General features: G+C 37.2%; 1 protein-coding gene across 2 annotated transcripts in view; it reads right to left on the reverse strand.

The window, feature by feature from the left end:
* SERPINB7 (serpin family B member 7) overlaps positions 1-19,041 on the reverse strand; it is a 36,884-nt gene that overhangs the window by 9,574 nt on the left and 8,269 nt on the right. Inside the window, exons 1-5 of one of the 2 annotated variants that reach the window (XM_027869042.1) lie at positions 15,663-15,887; positions 13,538-13,723; positions 11,470-11,511; positions 10,753-10,866; positions 2,937-3,054 (exon numbers count right to left, since the gene is read on the reverse strand). In XM_027869042.1, coding sequence (XP_027724843.1) covers positions 2,937-3,054; positions 10,753-10,866; positions 11,470-11,511; positions 13,538-13,705 — 442 coding nt within the window. In that variant the 5' untranslated portion in view covers positions 13,706-13,723; positions 15,663-15,887. Of the gene's footprint in view, positions 1-2,936; positions 3,055-10,752; positions 10,867-11,469; positions 11,512-13,537; positions 13,724-15,662; positions 15,888-19,041 lie in introns of those variants that run through there. The other variant, XM_027869041.1, reaches the window with a different exon arrangement.

Here is a 19,041-nt window from a genome sequence, read left to right on the forward strand (position 1 = left end):
GGATTGAGTCCCAAACCAGGAATCAGTCCTTGCCAGGTCCCTGCTAGTACTCAGTCAAGAGAAGGAACATTGTAAGAAGACATAAAAGATACAAGCAGTAGTATTCATTGGTTTTAGATTCATGGATAGGTAGTAAGGGAGAGCAAACATACCACAAAGAGGCAATATATTCCACAAACATTTGTAAGACACTGCTATGTGTTGAACAGTGTGCCTAGGTTGGAGAAGATACGATCAAGAAGACAAATCTCTTAACCCACAAGATCTTACAGGCTAATATTAATTTCCTAAATGCCTATGCTAAATTCATATACTTATCAAGACACAAACCAATTACTAGTATTTGCATGAGTAGAAAAGAAAAGTCATAAATACAGAATTGGTAAGTTGAGCTGCACTAAATCTGAGAAATTGCAGGGTACTTTTAATGACCTTGGGTGACTCCTTGAAATAAAGGCCCATCTATTTAGTATCAATCATCTTCCAGTGATGTTGTGTGGCTATGAGTCATGGAATATAACCCTTTCCAAAGAATTATGGTGTGAGTCATCTAAAGGGAAATGGAGAAGCATACATTGGGTCCAATTCATTGCCAAAAAAGAATTTCACTGTAGCAGTGGTGTAAAAGATATCATCAAAGAGATATATAATCAGGAAAAAGATGTGGATTGGCCATATAATGAAAGCCAGTAATGGCTGCTGGACAGCTCACATGTTCCACAGGTACCCACACAATATGAAGACATTTAGAGGAAGCCCTCTATTAAGTTAGTGAGCCTTCAATGGAGTTTTTACTGGAGTATATGAACAAGGGTCACAGAGAATGAGGAAACATAGATGGGTTGAGATCTACATTACTGAAGGGAGTACCCATAGGAGTGAGATCATAGATCCATCAAACCATAGAAATATGTTGTGAGGAACTGAAAATCTAGTACCCTTGTATCTACGAACTCTAGTCTTTAGCTATGAGACAACCAGATGGTTCCTAGAACAACAAGCTGGTATCCTATCTCTCTCTTATTTTTGTGAAGACAGTATATTTGAGTTATCCCATAGCTAATGACCAAATTCTAGTTAATGTCCAGAAGAGGCAAAGGAGAGTAAAGGTAATTCATTTCACTTCTCTTTCCAAGGCCAATTTTATATTTGTGCTTTACAAATTTGTTTTCAAGAAATACATGCAATATTTCTTGTTGCAGTTTCAACCACAGAAACACGCTTACTTTGCTGAGGGCCCAAATTAAGCAGAAAAACCTTGCTTGATCAAAGGAATGAATAGCTTTGAGAAGAGAAGGGGGCAAAGGATAATGTACAGAATGTCTAATCAGTCTTCTCTTCCAAATAAATTGAAAATATTCTAAGTAAAGACAAAACCTACCAGAGAAAGTTCTTAAGATATTTTTTCTGAGGCATCTTCCTCGAGACATCTCTGTCATGGCTAATTGTTGAATTTTATGAAATATGCAAGATTAAGGCCCTTTTAAAAATTGTACAATATGACTATTAGATAACAGTTGAGAAGCAGATACAGGACAAACAGGACATCTTTAAAAGTAGAAAGTTGAATTTATGATATACACATATGTGAGTACATTCTATATTGCTTGTCTCCCTCATTGTCTCCACCATTGGACTGTGATCTCCTTGAGAGCAGGAACTGTCTTTATTGGATTTTTTTTTTTTGTATCTCTAGCACTCTAGCACATAAGTGCTTAATAAACGCTTATTGACTGATTAAAAGGAAGCCGTACGTAGTCAAGATTTGCAGTTTCATATACAATTATCTTTTGCTGTTTTAATTTATATGGAAGTACTTTTGGGGGGATATTTGTTAAATGTAAAATTTTTTAAATGCAAGTTCTTTTTGTTCAAGTTTTTTTTAAAAAAGTGATTTTAGCCAGGAATATTTTGTAAGAGCATAATCTCTTGGTTGATACATGGTTTCATTTCTCTAAGAAATTGAGCTCGTATGCTCAATCACAAATTAATTCCAGGTTCTTCCTTGGGTAAGCAAGCCAGAATGTCATAGTGGATAGGGTGCTGGAGTTGGAGTCAGAAGCACAGGTGTGCACATTTCTGCTCTCACATTTATCAAAGATGTGACTTTCAGCAAGTCACTTAACCTCTTTGAGTCTCGTGCAAGTCTGAGTTAAAAAGAGAGCCCAGTCAAAGTCAGATGAATTTTGATGATTCCAGTCATCAGGGTTTAGTGAATTCCTCTAGCCCATATTCAACAGCCCATGATTAGGAGGAAGTGGAGGAGGTGGAAAATGGGACTAATCCAGGGCTGAGATTAGGCAAAAGATGAATAATAGAAGACGAGGAGAGATTCCTGAGCAGAGGACAGTGTAGAGTCGAAATGGCTAACTAGGGTCAAAATGGGAAAGGGAAGAAAAGCAAGCAAAGTGAGAACAAGGCTAATGGCCTGAGAAAGAACTGGGCAGTAGAGGTATTAGAGGTTTCAACATGTTGGAAGAATAGGTTTAAGAGGGGTAATACATAGGAAGAGATAGACTATAGGAAGTTTAGGTCAGGTAGAGCAATGGCAGGCTCTCTAATTAAGGAAGTAGAATCCTTGTGGGTAATCATGAGATCTGGTTTGTGACTAGAGAGTTAGCCACTTTATATTATTACTCTCTGGTTATGGTATAGATGAGTGGTAATGATATTCACATATCAACCTTATTCTGAAGCACACTGAAGATATAGTCAATCAGTATGCATTTATAAGCACCTACTATTTGCAAGGCACTGGAGAAACAAAGAAAGGCACATAAAATAGTTCAGTGATGCTGAATGATAGCATTAACTACTATGGATAAGAAGGAGGTTTCTCTTATCTATGAAAGAAACTACTTGGTTTAATTCAGATCTTATCATTCACATGTAACTTTGGCAAGTATTGTATTTTGAAAAAAATTTTTTACACTTACCATTTGTTTGATTCTCTATCCATTGGTTAATCTTATTCCTGGTTATTTCTACAGAGGTTGTAAAGTCTACACGCTCTATTTTGGCATCATATAAGCTTCCAGCACATTTTAAAAAATTCTAAAATAAAAAAACTCATATTAACAGAACAATCCCCACCTATATATACCATAAGCATGGGCATAGATGTTCATAGATGGTTGTGCCTAGACACCACTTGATGAAAAAAAAGTGATATTTTGTCTCATTTTATATTTGTATTTTAAGCAAAATTTAGTTGTAATTTTCTCTAAATACCTAGTTGAGTTCTCATGAATGTTCTTTATCACTGAGTATTCAATAACCTCACCTTTAAAAAATAAAAATAGAAATCTTTGGAAGTATCCCCAGCGAAATGTATCATATGCTGTTATGTGCAGTAAGTACAATAAAGCATAGAAATTAAATCTGGAAAAAAAAACAAAACAACCTAAAAATTCTTCTTAAAAAATAGAAATTTTTCTATGTCTCTGCCCTGTCCCTCCCTCCACTTTCTTGGAGAAAACAAAACAAGTACATTTCCAGACCTGTAAACAGAATATTTGCAATCGTGAATAATACAATGGCAGTATACATTTAAGGAAGCAGCAGTGTGTGGTGGTGGAGCGAGATCTGGTCTCGAAGATAAGAAAACCAGAATTCAAATGCTGTCTCTGACATATGCTGGCTATGTGAACTGGGTAAGCCACTTAACCTCTCTGCTAAGACTATAAGTGCCAGAACAGCTGTAGATCAGCATTTGGTAGCAGGAAGTACACCAAGGAAATAACAATCTACTCCAAAAAGAATTTTTGTTTTCCCCAAGGAAAAATGGGATTTTTCTACCTCATTAATCAATAATCAGGCAGGAAAATTAACTAGAAATTCCTTATGTTATCTCTAGCATTAGATTAGCTATATTCAGAAATATTGAGGAAATTCTCACCCACATCTTTAACACTTATACAGATACTCTTGCAAACTCCCTAACCTCCTAATTCCTCAGCCTCCTTAAATTCCATGACCTACTCCTCTACTTTAGTCAAACATAGGGATGGCTATAGACTAGATTTCATCATTACCCACAAAGGTTCTACTTCTTCAATTAGAGAGCCTGCCATTGCTCTACCTGACCTAAACTTCTCATATTCTATCTCTTGTTGAAATCTCTAATACCTCTACTGCCCAGTTCTTTCTCAGGTCATTAGCCTTGCTCTGACTTCACTTGCTTTTCTTCCCTTTCTGATCTTTACCCTAGTTAGCCATTTCAACTATACACTGTCCTATACTCTAGAATCTTTCTTCCTTGTCCTGTACCACTCATTTTTTTTTTTTTTTTGCCAAATCTCAATCCTGGATTAGGCTCACTTTTCACCTCCTCCACTTTCTCCTAATCATGGATTGTTGAATATGAGCTAGAGCAGAGGTTCCCAAACTTATTTGGCCTACTGCCTCTCTTAAAAAAAAAAACAAAAATTACTCAGTGTCCCCCTGGAAATCTACTTTCTTTAGCCCTTTAACAGTTTTTTGAAATTTGCATCATTTAAAAAAATAACTTTTTAAAAAAATGACATCAAAAAATAAAATAAAAATTAAAAATGACAAGTGACACATCTTAAATTTAATAATTTATTGTAAATTTGTGGGTTTTTTTCCTGCACTGAAATTTTGATGATGCCATATTTCGTTGTGGAACTGTACAGCATCATATTATAAACAAGTTATTACACACACATATTCCTGCTGATGTATGTTGGACTTCCTGACAATGCACGACACTGTCTCCTGCCAATACTTGCTTGTTAAGACCTGTCAGTGGACTTGACCACTGATAGGTTATAAATTGCATTTTATGTGTTTATTTGGCAAATATCATAATCACTATGATTTTAACTCTGTTACACAACAGATGAAACACATACAAATGGTTTTTCAAAATTTTCTTATTTTCTTTTTTCCTTATGCTTCCACTGCCCCCTTATTTTTATTTAACACCCCCGAATTGCACCTGAGGCTACTACCACCCCTCTGGGTTGGTCCAGTGTCCCCCAGGGGTTGGTATCACCCACTTTGGGAATCTCTGAGCTAGAGGAATTCACAAAACCCTGACAAGTAGAAACATTAAAATTCATCTGAGTTCAGCAGGGCTCTCTCTACAGCACAGCAGTCCTTTTATTCCTTCCTAACTGATTCTCTATCTCACTCCCCTCCTCACCCCAGAAGCTATTCTAGACCTTCTCTTCATTCCTATAAACTCCTATACCCTCTCTTCCTAATTTACTGAAAAAAACTGAGTCCTATTCAATGTGAGCTCTGCTCTCCCATTCTCTTCATCTCAAAACCCCTTGACATCATCCCCCATTTTCTCCCAATCACTGATAATGAAGCACACCTTAAAATTGCCAAAGCCGACATGTCTATGCAAGCTCTTCTCAATTTCATGTCCTCCCATCTTTTTCAATAGATTGCAAATTTAATCATCTCTTGATCTCAAAACTTCAACCTTCATCTCTCTTATAGTTTTTCTCCCCTACAGCCTTTAAAAATGCCCAAGACTCCCCGATTCTTGAAAAATATTTATTAGACCCTTATATCCTCTCAAGCTATTATTATTATATGTCTTTCCTTTTTTATCAGAAGTTCTAGAAAAAGAAGTCTACACTCAGTATATTCACTTCCTCTCCTCACCCTCACTCCTTGACCCTCAACCATCTAGCATTCAACTGCATCAATCAATTAAAACTCCTCTCTCCAAAGTTTCCATCAAAATTGACAAGTCCAATTGTCTTTTCTGAGTCTTCATCTTTTTTGACCTTTGTGCTGTGTTTGACACTGTTGACCACCATCTCCTCCTAGATACTCTCTCCTCTCTGGGTTTTGAGACACTACACTCTTCTGGTTCTTTTTACTTATCTGTCCTTATCTTTGTCTCCTTATCTATATCATGCCCTATTATAGGTATTCCCTAAAGTCTCTTCTGGTATTTTTTTCTTTCTTTTCTATTTCTTTCTCTTCTTTTTTTTCTCTTCTCTGTCCTTTTCTTCTCTTCTTTTTTTTTCTCTTCTCTGTCCTCTTCTTCTCTCCTTTTCCTTTCTCTTTTCTCTTCTCCTCTCCTCTTCTCTCCCAGTAACTTCATCAGTTCCCTCAAGTTTAATTAAAATCTCTATATAGATGACTGAGAGACCTAACTATATAGCTCCCAGTCTCTCTCCTGAGAATCACTCCTGCATTATCAATTATCTATTAGACATTTCAAACTAGATGTTTACAAGACATCTCGAATTCAACTTATCCAAAATTAAATTAAACCTAGCATATTTTTAACAAATCCTTCCTCTCTTCCAAACTTGACTATTTCTGTTTAAGACACCCCCATCTTTCTAGTCTCCCAGGTTCATAACTTTGGCATTGTCCTTAACTCTTCACATTCCATCACATATCCAATCAGTTTTTAAATCCTGCCATTTCTCCATCTTAAACATCTCCCACATCTGACTATTGTCTTCTCACTATTTGTATACTGTAAAGCCCTCTCATTTCCTTTCACCTAGATTATTGCAACAACCTCCTAGTGCACCCCCCCACCTCAAGTCTCTCTCTTCTCCACTCAGTCCTCTACACTGATTTTCCTTAAGAATTTGACTATACTACTCCTCCACTCAAGCAATAGCTCAACATTGTCTATAAGGCATCTTTACCTCTACTGTTTACCTTTAAAAATCTTTCACAATCTATCTTTCCAATCTTTGTTTTTTAATATAACAACCCCCTGCCACACTATGATCCAGCCAAAGGGGCCTTCTTTTTGTTCCTCATACACAACACCACATCTCCCATCTTTGTAACTTTGCACTGGCTATTCCTCAAACTTGAAATGTACTCCTAATTGATTCCTCATCTCACTCCTTATCTCTAACTCATAAAATCATTCTTTTCTTCCAAGATGCAACTCAAGCATCACCTTCTACACGGAGCCATTCTTGATCCATCCAAATACTTGCATCTTCACTCTGAAACGACTTTGTTTTTAGCTAGTGTGTAGTGTGTACTAATTCTCTTTAATTTTTTTCTATGTATGCTTATTTGTGTCTTTGCTGTGTCCCTAATTAGCACCTTGAGAATAGGGATTATTTCGTTTTTGTTTTTGTGTCTTCAGCTCCTAGCACACTACCTGGCACATAGTAGATGCTTCATAGATACTTATTGATGGATAACTTTGAGTTTACATAGATGATGGCCTAGATTTTCCAGGACAATCCCAATTTCAATAAAAGTAAATATACTTTTAACAAGTTTTGCAAAAGGAATACCATTTGTCAGTATATGTGGCCTGATCTGGGGATTAGAAAATCTGGTCCCTCCACCTATTGGCACAGGAAAGAAGAACTCTGTGCTCTTACATGACTTCTGGAGATCACCCAATTAAGGAATGCCATAGTCCAGGCCTAGATCCAGACTTCCAAGGTTGGGAGGGCTCAGTTCAAAGAGGAAAAGATAGAAGAATCCTTTAAATATACCTTTTGAATGTTGCATAATCTAGAAAAGATGTTCAAGTTTTGTAAATTCAGCTATCATACGATTCTGGGTAGTGAATCTTGCTATGATGGTGTTTTGCTCAATGAAATACTAGAAAATTTCATTCAGTCCTGTTGGATGTAGCTATATTCAAAAGATGTGGTTTGTTTTCAGAGACTTCACTCCTACTCCTTCTACCCAGAAAAGGGCATTCATTTAGGTTTGACACTCAGTTTTCAAGATCATATACCTTCTTAAATGGATAATAACCAGCCAGTTCATTTTTTTAACTTACAAAGATTTCTTCAAACCACATTCCCAGGATTCTTTCAGAAACAGGTGTTGACATTTGTACTGCTAAATCTTCCACCTCCTGTTTGTCTGTTATGAGATCCTGAGATGATTGACTGTGGCAAATTACTATTTTCATTACCAAGTTAAGTTTTTTTAAACCAAAGTCATTACCTCCCATGCCCTCAGGAAAGGTGTGTCTCTTAGACAATAAACTTAGACTTAACCCAAGTGGTTGCTGAGAGGGAAGCTTGAAGCTTGGCACCTTATTATTATTAGCAGGGTGTGTAGAGTAAGTATCTTATCTTCTTCCTCTCCCTCTTCCCCCCGCTCTCGTCCCCATCAGTCATGGACCCAAAGCCTAAAAAAAAAGTTATCTTTATGGAAGAAAAAAGGAAAGCCTCTACAACAAACACAAATCCACTTTTAAAACTGTCATTAAGATGGATCTGAAATTCTCAGTTTCTGATTCAGTAACCTTCTCTCTTGAGGACTCTTTCCCACATCAGACCTAGCAAGTAAGCAGAAAAGGAAGTGACAAAAGAATATGCTCATGGTACAAGTAGTAATGAGACCCATACCTGGAATGCAACCAGGAAGATATATACATATATATGCAACCAAGGCTTTTCCTAATCACTCTTCTTGTTTCTGTTTTTTCCTCCTTGAAATTACTTTTTTAGACATTTGTATATAATTTAATATTTACTCACCTATGTACATGATGTACCCTCCCCACAGCCCCAATGGAATGTGAGTTTCCTGAAATCAGGGACTGTTTTTCTTTTTTGTTTTTCAACCATGCCTGGAAATCCATCTTTGGTGTTCCTTTCAAGCACACTAAATTACCTTTACCCTTTCATATGGCTCAGGTGCCTTGCCATATTAAGTGTTTGATAAATGCTTGTTGAATTGAGTGAATCTTCAAGGCCCCCTTGTAGTGCATGGAAGGAATTTGTAGAGAATCAGACAAAGGCTTTAAATGAAAAGCAAATAGAAGAACAGCAGTCCACTTTAAAGTCAAATTTAATGAGTCCAGTGTTTTCCCTGCCACTGTTCTTCTCAAAAGACAAGAATAATTGACTTGGCCAATTTAAAAACAAAAGCACTAATTCTTTTTAAATGTGTGGCTTGAGTAGATGCTTTCTTTATTAAGTATGGGAAGAAATTGTGATTTTCCTATTTTCTGTCCTTGATTGAGCATTAACCATATGTGTATGGCTGTCCACTGCAATATCTTTTGTATTTAGTCAACTTCCTATTTCAAGGAGTTCTATATGGCTCTGTATCATTAGTCATTGTTGTGGTAGGAAGTGGTTCCAGAAATTCCTTCATGGGCTTCTTTTAGGAAGCAGACTAGACCTCAGTCTTTTGGCAGTTACCTCAAGAAGAGGAAGTGATGCTGGGCCTTGAGACAGACCCTTGAGAGCCAAAGGCAATAATAATAATTGGGTAGACTAAAGGGGGTTAGGGGAAGCAGGCATTTATTAAGCACCTAGTATATGCTAGGCATGAACAACTACGTGGTGCAGTGAATGAAGCACCAGGCCTGGAGTCAGGAAGACCTGAGCTCAAATCTGGCCTCAGACACTTACTAGCTGTGTGACCCTGGGCAAGTCACTTAACCCTATTTGTCTCAGTTTCCTCATTTGTAAAATGAGCTGGAGAAGGAAATGGCAAACCACTCCAGTATCTTTACAAAAGAAAAAAAAACACAAAATGGGGTCGTGAAGAGTGGAGCATGACTAAAAACAACTGAACAACAACAAAAATGTGGCAGGCACTGTGCTAAGTACTTTATAAATATATCTCATTTAATTCTCACAACAGCCCAGGAAGATATGTGTTATTATTATGCCCATTTTATTGTTGAGGAAACTGAGGCTGACAGAGGCTAAGTGACTTGCCCAGAATCACAGATCTAGTAAGTGTCTGAGGCTGGATTTGAACTCAGGTTCTCCTGATTCCAGACCCAGTGCTTTGGCAGATGTGAAAATAAAGGTCAAGAAACAGGCAAGGTAGAATTTTGGAGGTACCTGAGAAATGAACTGGAGAATTTGAAAATGAATATTAAGGTGCTGCAAAGTCTAACAAACTATAATCACTCCTTTTTACTCAGGTAGACATTACCTATCAAATCATTTTTAGCTATCAAAGAAATAAAGGTTGTTAAAAAGCTTGTATTACCTGCACCCTGTTATTCCATTCTGTTCTGGGCATCACAGCAAGCCAATGTTCCTTGCCAGAGGGGACATAGAAATCTTAGGGGTGTAGATTAACAATCCTTGTGATATTCAAGTCTGCAACTGGGGTGATGGGAAGACCAACTCTGAGAACCATACCTGCAAGTCTATCTTCAAAGTGTGTCTTTAGACTACACTAAATTACCTTTACCCTTCCATATTGCTCAGGGAACTAGTATAATCCTTGGAATTGTGCACTAAATAACAGTAAATCACTTATCTACAGGGTATCTTAAAACTCTTACTGAAGAAAAAAAAAACTCTTTATCGAATTTTAAGCCTGAATAGCTTAAATTTAACATACCATTCAAGATGTTCCAAAAGTCTTAGTGTAGTTTAAAGTTTTGATAGCTGTTAAAGTTTATAAAGTATTTTTCCCGCTCACAATCTTGTGAGGTATGTAGTACAAGTATTAGTATCTACATTTTACAGATGAGAAACGAGAAATTCTGAGAAGTTAAATGGCATACCCGGGCTCATGTTTTCTGGCTTCAAAGAGCTATGCAATGCAAGTATGATTCTTCCCATTTTACTGATAGAGAACCAGAGGTTTAGAGAAGTTAACTGACTTGCCCACGGTCCCGAAGTTCAAAGTCACTTCTCTTGAATCAAGCTTCCATGCTCTTTCTATGTAAACTTGCTGCAACTAATTATGAAGAAGTACCCAAATTATCACACAAATAACCTGTTAGGCAAAATAATAATAATGATAATAATAATAATCTGTTAAAGTAAGAAAAGCTCAGCTTACCTTTTGGAAATCAAATATCTTTTCTGCAAACAGACCGTTGGCTATTTTGAGTTCATAATCATCACTAGATGTGTTTATTTCTGAGAGAAGTGTTTTCATCTGAGACTGGAGTCCCTGGGTGTTGTCAGATTGTCATTAAAAAGATAAAGAAAAGTAGTTAATTCATTCCTGGAATTGGAAGATACACATATGTAAATAAGCACATATATTTATAGGATGCTATTCAAGGGTGAAAACATTTTCATAGAATTATTAAGCAACACAACCTCATGTATATAACCATTAAGAAATCAATATTGAATTCAAAACAAATAAGGTTTAGGTTGTAATCAGTGGTTTGGATACAAGTGCTGTGCTCCAATTTACAAAAGCCCCAAATTACTGAAATAGTTAATTTTGCCTTTACTATGAAGAACTGACATCTCTGTATAGCATTTTGCATAATCTTATTTGATCCTCACTTATGAGAAGTATGTGAACTAGTGATTTTCAAATTTAATTTGAAAGATTTAAAAAAAAAAACCCGAGTGAGGCTTTATCATTCAGCTTAGAGAGCTGAGAAACAAACAAACAAAAAAGTCCTAGCCACATAAAACTACAGTTTCTGGTCGGGGAAAGAGGAAGAGGAAGCAGATTTCTTTCAATTTAGTCACCCATCACATAACATGCTTCACTTCTTCCAGTGGAAAATTTAAAAATAAAATGCTCTATGTTTACCTGAGAATTTGAAGATTCTGGGTCATTCTGATAATGAAGCACCTGCAATTAGAGACACAAAGATTGAAACAGCACTTCCTTAAAAGAAGCTAATAATGCTTTAGTGAATGACACACATTACTACAGACTGCCAAGAGGCTTTTTAAAACCAAAAATAAAAATCTCCCTTTTCCTATTAAAAGGTGCAGCAGTATCACAAGATTGTTAGAGCCAGAAGTCCTTTCCAAGGTTAATAGCATCCTAGGAATCATTTAGCTTTTACTTATGTATTTTTCAAAGGCATTCTTTGGAAGAAGACAGGATAGAGGAGAGAAAGACATTGGGAATTTGTTCTGCTACTGTTTGTTTTACTAGGGAGGATCTCAATATTATGTATGGATTTTGTTCTTTGGTATCACGTTAGGACTGTCTTTACCACCAATTCTACCTTCTACAACATTACTGCCTCAGACTTATTTCTTCTTGTGTAAAATAATGGAGTTGGGCTAGCTGACCTCTGAGGGACCTTCTAGCACTAATCTTCAATCCTGTGACTCTGTGATTCTGTGACCTGTATTTTATTGACATCCACACAGAGAGTGCAGTCCTAGACAAGCCTGAAATAATGTACTAACATCAGGCATCAGGCACTTAGCACTTCAAAGCTGCATTGGGCAGGCCCGGTCGGGACAAGGCATTTCTGCACCCTCAGCAATGTTTGAAATATATACCTTCCTGCATTTGATGGGCATATAATACTTCTGTGTGTTATTGTCAAACAGAGGCATTGAGCCTTCATAGTAACATATATGAATTGATTTACTACAAACTAAATACCAGGAGCATGAAAAGTCAAATTGGCTGACATTCAAAAACATAAAAAAACCATAAAAAAATAATAAACGATTGAATAGTATCACTCCTAATGCCTCCAACTCCATGAGTTGCACTGGGTGGCTGTTTACTCTGCTAACCTTCAGTCTTAGCTGTAGTACAAGGTAGTAATAACAATAGCTTGCATTCGTGTGGCACTTTAAGGCTTGCAAAGCGCTCTCTCTCTCTCTTTCTCTCTTTCTTACCTTAACCTTGCGGGATAATTTCTACTACTATTCCTATTTTAAAGATGAGGAAACTGTAGCTGAAGGAAATTAAATTACTTTCCCAAGGATGTGAGACTTGTATATGTCTCAGGCAGGATTTAAACTTGGGCCTTCTTGGCTCCAGGACCAACATTGGGAAGTTCATCTTTACTAAAGAATCCAAGCTTTACTCTAGTCCTCAGGTGTTGTTGCTAGGAAGGATGGTTTTAGGAGTTAAGGGAAGTAGACCTGTGAAACTTTAATTCCATCATTTTTTTTTTAAGACATTATAGGATCAAGATTCAAGACTCAAGGCCTCAAGATCCAAAAATATGGGGGGAAAAAACTGTGTGAAGTAAAGTCACAGAAATTTCACACCAAAGTATAGAGTCATCTCAACATTCAGCAGGGCTTTGAAATCAAACAGATAAAAGCTTCTAAAAGGAGGGATGACCCTCTCACTCTGAGTATGGTGCCTGACTTCATGCCATGTATGTGCCTGCTTGTGAGGTAAATATAAACTTTCAGGTTTATGAAGGTGATGGGAGAATAAAATGGCTTGGTATGTTTCTGGAAAACATAGTGATGTGAGTGGCCCCTGAACCATGCATTATATGGAAAGCATCTGATATCTCTTTAAACTCAGATTTCCTTGGTTTTAAAATGAACTACGTATTCTTCTGCCTCCTTGACCTCACTTTTCATGGCCTCCGAATGAGGAGAGCAAACCCAAGATTCGACGAGACTCTATGAGATTCCTATCTTCCTCTTCACTTTGCATTGAGCACTCTCAAAGGAGTCCTTTCCCAACACAAGACAAGTAAGCTACTAGTGCTGCAGGAGGATATGACATCTCTCCCTCTGCAATTAGCTAATTTCCAATTAAATCTTTCCTTGGGCTCAGCATTTGGAGGTAAAAACAACAACAACAACAACAATTTGGAGTCCTGATGAGCTATAGAAGATCATGTCTGAAGGTACAAACATGGATCTATATACCAGAAACTTACCTTATCAATCTGCTTTGCACAGTCACCTCTGGAACCCATCCGTACCAGGGAGAGAGCAATGAAGAGACTTACAGGAGAAAAGAAGACATTGCTATTTGCTTGATTGGTGTTCATCTCTTTGAAAAGATCGAAGCAGAATTCTGCATTTGCTGCAGCAAGGTTGACCATTGTGAAACTGAACACAGCCTAAAGGAGGAAAAAATGAAATTGTTAAAAAATATATATATAAATTAGCCCCAATAACATTTTCTGTGTATTTCCCTGAGCCTGAATTTCCTCATAAGTAAAATGGGTTTAGTAAAAACAGTGTTACTTATTTCATAGGGTTGTCTCAAAAATCAAATGAGATTATATATGTAAATAGATCAATAGAACTCTGAAAACCTTAAAGTGCTATAAATGTCATTTATTATAATTACTCCTAATGAAATAAGAAAGCTATGAAACAGTGCTACAACAAGAATGAGGGATAAACTGAGCATGTGGACACCCAGCTATAATAACTGCTACTGAGGAAGCAGAGGCAGGCGGATCTCTTGAGTTCCAGAGTTCTGAGCTTCAGTGGGCTGTGTTGATCAGGTGTCCACAATAGTTCAGCATTATATGATGAACCCCTAGGACTGGGGAACCATTATGTCAAAGGAAGAGTGAGCCAGCCCAGGTCAGAAACAGAGCATGTAAAAGCTCCTATCTCAGTCAGAAGTATGATTGGGTTCATGAGTAGCCCCTTCATTTCCAACTTAGGCTAGCTAGGGAGACCCAGTCTTTAAAAAAAATAAAAATTAATAAAAAGGAGTAAGGGATAACAGATTGACAGCCCAAGGGCTACATGAGCATCCATTAAAAGATCTAGAGGAAAATCTTTAGCTGAGAGAGTAGATCCTCTAAGTAGGATTAACAAAAAGATATACATAAGAGAGTTCAGAGGGGTTGTGACCTACACTGGTAAGCAAAGTACCTATAAGTCATCATCATCATCATCATTATCTTTGCTAGCATTTATATAAAGTTCTAACGTTTGCAAAACATGTTACTAATATGATCTCCTAGCATTACAACAACCCTGGGAACTAAGTACTATTATTATTCCCATTTTACAGAGGAGGAAACTGAAGCATTATTATCCAGAGGCTGACATGAAATTGGATAGCCAGTACATACCTAGTACAAGTATTACAGATGAACAATGAACTAGGCACAGAATAGGAGAAAGTGTGAGGACCTGATCACATTTGGGAAACTGCTTTGAACGATCCCAAGTTTCTTCAAGTGCATAGCAATCTTGTTTATGCCTCCCTTCTCTCCATTTACGTAGCTACCATATTGATACAGGCCCTGATCAGCTTATACCTACTAGTTGGTCTCCTTGCCTCTACTCTCTCTCCACTCCAAGCTATCCTTCATTCTGCTGCCAGAGTGATTTTTTCCCCTAAAATACAGCTGTGGCCATGCCATGACCATTACCAACTCAATACATTAGAGTGGTTTCCTATTTCCTCCAGTATCAAATATGAAATCTTCTATTTGACATTTAAAGCCCATCACAATCCTTCTACCTTTCTACCTTTCCAGTTTCCTTACATTGTATTCCCCTCAATTATTCTATGATCCAGAGACAATTGTCTCCTTGCTGCGCTCATTTTTTCACCTTTAAAAAAAGAGTATAGCACTGGATACAACATCTAAGAATGACTCTCTGTTGCTATGGGGAACCGAGTTCATCACGCCAAGGCCAAAAGGCTTAGTGAAATACAACAAATTCAGAGAGGACGTCCCCTCTCCAGCAGGTGAAGGTTTAGAGCCGTTCTAAGTGGGCAGACAACATAGGACAGAGGAAAGAGTAATAGCTCAAGAGTCAGTGGAGCAGGGCTTAAATCCTGCTTCTGATACTTACTGCTTGTGTGACTTAGAGCAAATAAGTTAATGTCCTTGGCCCCTAGTTTCCTTATCTGAAAGTTTAGATAGTTGATTAGATGTTCTTTGAGGTCCCTTCTGACTCTAAGTCTATGATTCTGTAACTAGATAAATTCTTTCTGGCCATAGCCTTTAGACTAGAAAGATAGTGCAGTCACTCTGGCAGAGGTAGAGCTGGAGGATGAAAGGAGCCGCAGAGAACCTGGCATACCTTCCAATAGTTAGTTTAGTTCGACGGATGGAAAGCTCAATCACCAAGATGAATGTGGGACCCGTTGATTCGGGTGTTTGAATAGAACAGGGATAGTGACTATCAGTACCTCATGACGACCAGATTAAGATTGGAAAAAGAGGTAGGCCAGTCATGTGAGGAGAACGGACAGCCCATGGCTATCTACAAAATGTGAAAAGACCCGAAGAGACATTTTGGCACGTTGGATGGATCCTTGATGGAGGGTGGTTAGGAGGCCATGAAGCATGAGAAGGCAGAGATGGTCACAATCTAAACAAATGGAAAGAACAGCTACATAAGGGAGATCTCAGATCCATTGAAAAGTTCAAAAGCTCAGCATCTGGGTTATAGTATGTATCTTTTTGCATCCTGCCATTGGGATTCTGATGGGCATTCTATAACCAAATCCCTATCCCTTTTCCCAGGAAAGAAGGAAAGAAGCATTTGTTAAGTGTTTACTAATCCTAGACACTGTGTCAAGCACTCTACAAAGATCTCACAACAATCCTAGGAAGTAAGTGTTATTATCATACCCATTTTATAGTTAAAGAAAATGAGGCAGACAGATGTTAAGTAACTTTTCCAGGGTTACAACATCTAGGAAGTATCTGAGACCAAATTTGAACTGAGGTCTTCCTGACACTGGGCCCAGCCCTCTATCCACTGCACCGCTTCCATCATTCCTCATCTTAATGATTTTTTTTTTTAAAATTACTCCCCTACCTCAGCCCATTGTCACTGCAATTCCATTCTTCCATGCTGGGCTTACTTGTTGGTTACTCTAAATACAAGTCCATGGTGAAATATGTTAAAAATACTAAAATTTATACTACCTTTTTGAAAATATTAAATAGTTCAACTTCTTGTTTACAAACCAGCCCTTTGTTCACTCAAGACTTTTCTGCAATTTTTCTCACCTGTAGTCTGCCCAACACCATTTTTAGAATCTGAGGTACAAAATCAGACATATCAGTAATTAAATGACATCCTCTAAAATGTTCTGATCAGCATAAGATTGTGCAATATTCCTAATAGTGCTAGCAATGTCTGAACAATAGAAAGACTTCAATTCTATGAAGAAATCCCTCAGGCCACCTCTGAAGTTTCTTTACAGGCCTACCCCATTCCCTCCATAGTTTGGGCTCTGGGTCAGTAATCCCTGTAATTCTAGTTTGGGCTGTCTTAGGCCCATTAGAGTTTCAAGGCTGTCCTGTTTATTTTCTAAAATTTATACCTCTCATAGGTATCATGAATCAAATAATATTGAAATTAAATTCAACCTAAAGTGGCAGAAACATTTCGTGATTCTTAAACTCATATCTAAATATTTTTTAAGGCTCAATAACAATAGGTATTAAACTTATAAATGAGAATCCAAATACATCTATGTTTTCTACGTTAAGGCTATTTGACTAGAGAACACAATTAAAGAATGATACAGATTTTACAAAGTTCTTTATATATTTGAGGAATGACATATGAAGGAAGATGCTACCTACATTCAGAGAAAGAATTGGTAAATCAAAGAATGCATAGAATGATTTTACACACACACACACACACACACACACATACACACACACATACACACACACATACATACATATTTGCATCTAATGATAGCCTTCTCTATGGTTGGGGGCGGGGAAGAAATTTACATGATAACTTTTTTATGTATTTAAGAAGAAGAGAAAGTTTTACATAATAGATCTGCAGTTTTATGTGCAATCATTTTTATTATACTATATTATTGAAATGCTTATTTTATTCCATAAATTAAAGATAAAATAATTTTTTAAAAATTTTTAAATGATATAAGCAGTTCCTTTGAATATCTGCTCTCAGACCTCATTCAAGTACAATGTCTCTTTTTTTAGTCAAACAATCTTAGAGTTTGAAGGACATCAGAAATTAATCAGCTGCAACCTGTAGTACAGATCCCTTATCTGACATACATAAGTGGTCATCCAACCTTTACCTAAACATCTCCAGTGATATGGTTGAACAACTACCTCTCCAGGAAACCCATTCCATTTTTGGATGGCTCAAATTGTTGGGAAGTTATTCCTTATGTCAAACCAAAATTTGCCCTGATATAACTTCTATTCATTAGTCCTACCTTTGCATTGTGTTAGTAATAACCAACAATTAATTACATGGTACTTAAATGTTTGCAGAGCATTTTATAAATATTTTCTCATTTTATCCTTACAACAACACTTGGAGGTAGATGCTACTATTATCCTCATTTTACAGATGAAGAAACTGAGACACAAAGAGATTAAATTTGTCCAGGGTCACACAGCTAGTAGGTTTCTGAGACAGGTTTTGAACTCAGGACTTCATGATTCCAGGTCCAGAACTCTACCCACTGAGTAACCTAGGCAGAATAAATCTAATCCCTATTTGCTCAATGATTTTCCAGTATTTGAAGATGGTGATCATGTCCCTATTAAATCTCTTCTCCAGGCTTAACACTAACAAGTCTTTAAATATATTCTCATATGGCATGTGTTAGCCTCACCATTCTGACTACCCAGCTCTAGTTCAGAGAATCACAGTCTTTTGGGTTTGGACATCTACTTCTTCCCATACTTGAAAACAAATCCCCACCACATCATGTCCAATAAAAGTTTGTCAATCCTTTCTTTGAAGACTTCCAAGGAGACACCTATCACTTCCCAAAACAATCCATTTCACTTTTGGATAGCTTATTCTAAATGTGCCCTCCTGCCCATTAAGTTTCTTGAGGACAAGAGTTATCTGATTTAAATATATATATATACATATATAGTGAAGACAAAGTCTGAATAGAACCAGGAGTCAGTCAGAAGTCATATTCAGGAGCCAATAGCGAAGGAAGAATGAGCAGAAGAGCAGAAGAGAAAAGCAGTTCTTCAATCCAAACATAGCCAAGACTAGATAATCAGAGGAAGACAGGCTTTGCAGCTGCTGCTTGGAGCTGATCTGTCTAGAGGAAGATTCTGCTATTTGGAGAAGCACTTTTGCTGCTAGAAGCTAATTAATATTTTTAAAAAATAATAATCCTTTGCTGCATGAAGAGCTAACAGGAAAGTAAAGATTGTTCTGCTTTCTCCTTTTCTGCCACCTACATCCTGAAAAGTGGAACCCACTCAGAAGTTTGTCTACTGTGCCATGTCCTGTCACCTATGGTTTGAGTGGATGAAACCCCTCAGAGTCCAGGAAAAAGATTGATTTGGGAAACCTGTGTGCTGAAAGGTCTAATGAACTTGGAAACAAGAACTTAGCCAAGGTAGTAGAAATAAATGGCTCCACAGATCCCAGAACTCAAGAAAGAAAGAAAGAAAGAAAGAAAGAAAGAAAGAAAGAAAGAAAG

The sequence above is a fragment of the Vombatus ursinus genome, unplaced genomic scaffold, assembly GCF_900497805.2.
Source record: "Vombatus ursinus unplaced genomic scaffold, bare-nosed wombat genome assembly UNPS02014791.1, whole genome shotgun sequence".
NCBI lineage: Eukaryota > Metazoa > Chordata > Mammalia > Diprotodontia > Vombatidae > Vombatus > Vombatus ursinus.